Below are 4,434 nucleotides of genomic sequence, written 5' to 3' on the forward strand. Positions count from 1 at the left end.
CAGGAATCTGAGACACCACTGGATACAATCATTAACAAGGCTTCTTTAGATTTTTAAGCAAAGTTATAAGACCTAAAGGAGTTTAAAAAAATCAAGTCACTTACATATTCTGTTTAGCCTTTTCTTCCTTTGTTTCCTCCACATTTGGATCTTCTTGAGCACTATCTACAGCTGAAATGGCAACCTGATAAATATAAAAAGATAAAAAGATCTAAACTTGCAAATTTTTCTATCCCTCCTGCTTCAATAAAATACAAGTTTTTTAGCCTATGGAAAATGTATTTCTGATTAATTATCCAATTATAAAAATCTGACTAAAAATAATCAAAATTACATACTTATCAGAAGATGGTTACAGATCAGCAAGAGATATAACAATTTACCTGAGAATCTCTCTTTCTTAAAACAATCTCATTATTATAGTTCCATTTTATTTTAGTTCCATTTTCATTTTTATTTTTATTTTAGTTCCAAATTCATATTCATATAGTACCCTGGATATATATTCTGCTAATCTCACATCCCCAAGTAAAGATGAAAATGTGGAAACAATCCCATTGCATATACACAAACTATCTACAAAACAAGAAAATGAAACAAATGTAGGATCTTTTACATGCCATAGATTCACTATAGTAAAATATATTGAAAAAATTGGAGACCACAATACATAGCAGCTCTGTCCTTAGCCACTTTCAAAGAAATGATACCTATGACCAAAAATGATGCATGGAAAAAGTAGGCTTATTTATAAATCCAGACTGAGTTTTCAGACAGAAGCAAAAAAACCATTTTGATGTATTTTTTTAAAAAATCAATTCAATTTTATGTATACGTGTGCTATATATACATATATGAAAGCATACACATATTTTCAAAAGTCCTCAGAGCAGATCTCAATTTACTACCTTTTAATTGTTAATTTTATTATTAGGTAAGAAAAAAGATTCACCAACCCTAAACAATTTAGCCCTCAAGTTCACAAATACATTGATGAATTCAGGATACTTTGAAAACAGTATTCACAACAACTCAATGCTTCCTTATAAGATCTTGTCACATCAGGAGAAATGCTGGAGCTGAGTAAGGCAGCCAGACCTGCTCTCTGTGTTACAACCAGCACAACTAAGGAGAGTTGATGGGCGGTAGCAGGAGGTAACTCTCTTCTGAGAAGTAATAAGGCATCCATTTGCCAACCTGGCGCACTCTCTGGGACGTGCTGCTTCCCTGGGGCTCCTGTCAGGGATGTCTCCAAGAGACAGCCAAGGCCAGTACACCATTACCCGCTGCTGTTGTTTCACATGTGTGCCAGTGACACATCCATGAGCAGGCTGAGAAGGGAGTGAGGGCTCGGGAGTGCACAGTCAATCCTCCCAGGCAAAAGGAAGGGGTTTGAAAGGATTTGAATCTGGTGAATCAACAAATGGCTACAGGACTGGCGCCACAGCCAGGGGTATGGCTCCTTCAGCCATGGGACTTGCTTTGAGAGCCTGGTCTGCTGAGGGCTGATGAAGTTCATCGATCAGAGAAGGGGAAGAGCACCTTCAGTCATAGTCTTGGAAAGGGGGAAGAGGCCTTTAAACTAAAGTTGTCAGGGGAGGGGCAATTTTCTGAGGGCATCAGAAAGAGATGCCTGGAGAGGAGCTGCTTGCCAACAGAGCACCTGAAGAGCTGCACAAAGGAATCACAACTACTCCTGCCAGTAACTCAGCTTCATCGGGGGCCTCTACGCAAGCATATATAGCGCAGGGAATAAAAAAAAAGTTGGAAACGTGTATGTCTGCCAGGTACAATGTTACTGGCATGGCAGACGTGGTGTGATGACTCTGATGACTGGAGTGTTGTAATGGATGGATGCAGGCTCTTTCTTTAGGAAGCACAGACAGGGGAGATGAGGAGTGGGTGTTACCCTCTATGTCAGTGACTAGCTGCAGTGCATGGAGCTCTGCCTGGGGACGGATGAGGATTTGACCAAGAGTTTATGGCTCAGGTTTACAGGGAGGGCAGGGACAAGAGGCATTACAGTGGAGTTCTGATAAAAGGCTGCCCAGCTAGGAAGACGAAGTAGATGAGGTCCTTTATATGCAGATAGGAACAACCTCATGTTTGCAAAGCCTGGTCCTCGCAGGGAACTTCAACCATCCCAGCATTTGTTGGAGGGGCAACACAGCATGGCAGAGGCAATCCTGGAGGTTCTGAAAGGCATTGATAACTTCCTTCCACATGTGACAGAACAGCCAGTGAAGAGAGGTACTATGGTGAACCTCCTTCTGACCAACAAGGAGGAGCTGATGAGGAATGTGAAGCTCAAGGACAGCCTTAGTTCCAGCAACAATGAAACGGTGAAGTTTGAGTTCCTCAAGGCAGTGAGGAGAGTACACAGTAAGCTCACTGACCTTCACTTCAGGAGAACAGACTTCATCTTCTTCAGGGATCTGCTTGGTAGAGTCCCATGGGATTGCACCCTGGAAAGAAGAGTGGCACAAGAAAGCTGATTAATGTTCAGGAATCACCTCCTCCAACCTCAGGAGGGATGCATCCCAATGAAGAGTAAGTTAGGCAAAAATATCAGGAGGCTTGCATGGATGAACAAGGAGTTCTCAGACAAAGTCAAACACAAAAATGAAGCCTACAGAGGGTCAAAACAAGTACAGGGTGAGGAATACTGGGAGATTGTCCAAGCCAAACATATCCTGTGCTGCATGCAGAGAAACATGGCTAGCATATTGACAGAGGCAATTCTCCCCTCTATTTTGTCCTCAGAAGACTCACTGGAGCACTGTGTTCAGCTCTGTGTCCCCCAGTATAAAAAGACATGGACCTGCTAAAGCAAGTCCAGAACAAAGCGTGTTCAGGGGTCTGGAGCACCTTTCCCATGCGGAAAGGCTGTCAGAGTTGGGGTTGTTCAGCATAAAGACCAGAAAGTTCTAGGGAGACTTCAGAGCAGTCTTTCAGTACCTAAAGGAGCCTACTGGAAAGCTGGAGATGGACCTTTTATAAGGGCAGAATAGTAACAGGCGAGGGGGGAAATACTTCAGACTGAAAAAGGGTGGGTTTAGATTACATTTTAGGAAGTAATTCTTTACTGTGAGGAGATGAGGCACTGGAACAGGTTACCCAGAGAAGCTGTGGATGTCGCATCCATGAAAGTGTTCAAGACCAGGTTGGATGGGGTCCTGGATAATCTGGTCTAATGGAAGGTGTCCCTGCCAATGGCAGGGGATTTGGAATGAGATGATCTTTAAGGTCCCTTCCAAACCCAAATGTTTCTATGATCTCTGATGATTGTATGCCAACTTGCCTGTTCTCTTTGATGTTCTACAGGTCTGATCTTGCCAGAGATGTTGGAGCTCTTTGAAGTTTCATATGGCTCCTCAAAGAATTCTACAATATAAACACAATTACTCTAAATTAGAAAACTACATAGTTCTGTTACGTGATTTCTGACAACAGGTCATATTAATCCACTTCTTCCCTAGTGTTGAGTTAGAACTGCTCCTGCAAATTGAAAATTTATGTTCTTACTAGTGTTGATGCACACACGCAAAGAGAGAGGTAAAAAAATCCCCAGCTTATGTAAAGTGTACAAATATGATAATTTACACATACTCATGTAGCAGTCCCTATGGACACAAGCAAGGCTCCTTGGAGGAATTGAATCAGCATTTTACTCCCTCACTTCCTAACCCCCACCCTAGAGCATATCCCTGTAACCATACAGGTTAGGACTTTAACCCCTTGCCATTGGTCCAAATCTCAATCCTCCTAAAACCTATAAAAGGGGCACATTTTAGCCCACTTGTAGAACGAGTACTGAACAGTCTCTTCGCATCAATAAAGTCATCCCGGCGGAATCTCCGTCGCCTCTTCTCCTCTCTCTCGTCCGCTGTGCCTCTCGCCCTGGGCTAACCATGCCAAGCAGGCAAGCTGAAATCCTGAGCTGAATATCACTAGAGCTGACAATCACCTATGCTTGCTGGCAATAGCCCTGCGGCCACACCTGAGCGACGCCAAGTCCTCAAGCGTTCTGTTCTCAAGGAGAACAGGGCTCCTGAGGTTAGCTAAGGCAACACAGAGGCATTATTAATATACTCAGCTCTTTAAAATTTGCAAAGCATTTTGCACAGTTGTGTGAATATTTCCAGAGTGACAGTATATGAGAGAATAGAACATGTTAATATACATTTGTCTATCTCTATAGAAAAAAGTGACATAGTGAAAAAGCGATCAGAAAGTCTTGATAAAACAATTTAATATAATTTAGTTATAATATAAACTGGATAAAATAATTCTAATACAACAATGAAGACATTTGCATTTTTTGACTAAATAAACAGAGGAACATAAAATCGTATTAATGCAAAACTCCTACTGCTTTATATGTCAGACCATAATAAAAGGATATACCATTAAAACAAACCTTGTTCTGATGTT

At 41.7% G+C, this 4,434-nt stretch overlaps 1 protein-coding gene across 1 annotated transcript in view; it reads right to left on the reverse strand.

Annotated features, from left to right (window-relative positions):
* Positions 1-4,434, reverse strand: part of CPLANE1 (ciliogenesis and planar polarity effector 1) — a 61,124-nt gene that overhangs the window by 27,050 nt on the left and 29,640 nt on the right. The window contains exons 29-32 of the mRNA XM_031061143.1: positions 4,421-4,433; positions 3,302-3,384; positions 2,397-2,465; positions 105-184 (exon numbers count right to left, since the gene is read on the reverse strand). Coding sequence (XP_030917003.1) covers positions 105-184; positions 2,397-2,465; positions 3,302-3,384; positions 4,421-4,433 — 245 coding nt within the window. The remainder of the gene's footprint in view (positions 1-104; positions 185-2,396; positions 2,466-3,301; positions 3,385-4,420; position 4,434) is intronic.

The sequence above is a fragment of the Geospiza fortis genome, unplaced genomic scaffold (assembly GCF_000277835.1).
Source record: "Geospiza fortis unplaced genomic scaffold, GeoFor_1.0 scaffold163, whole genome shotgun sequence".
Lineage (NCBI taxonomy): Eukaryota > Metazoa > Chordata > Aves > Passeriformes > Thraupidae > Geospiza > Geospiza fortis.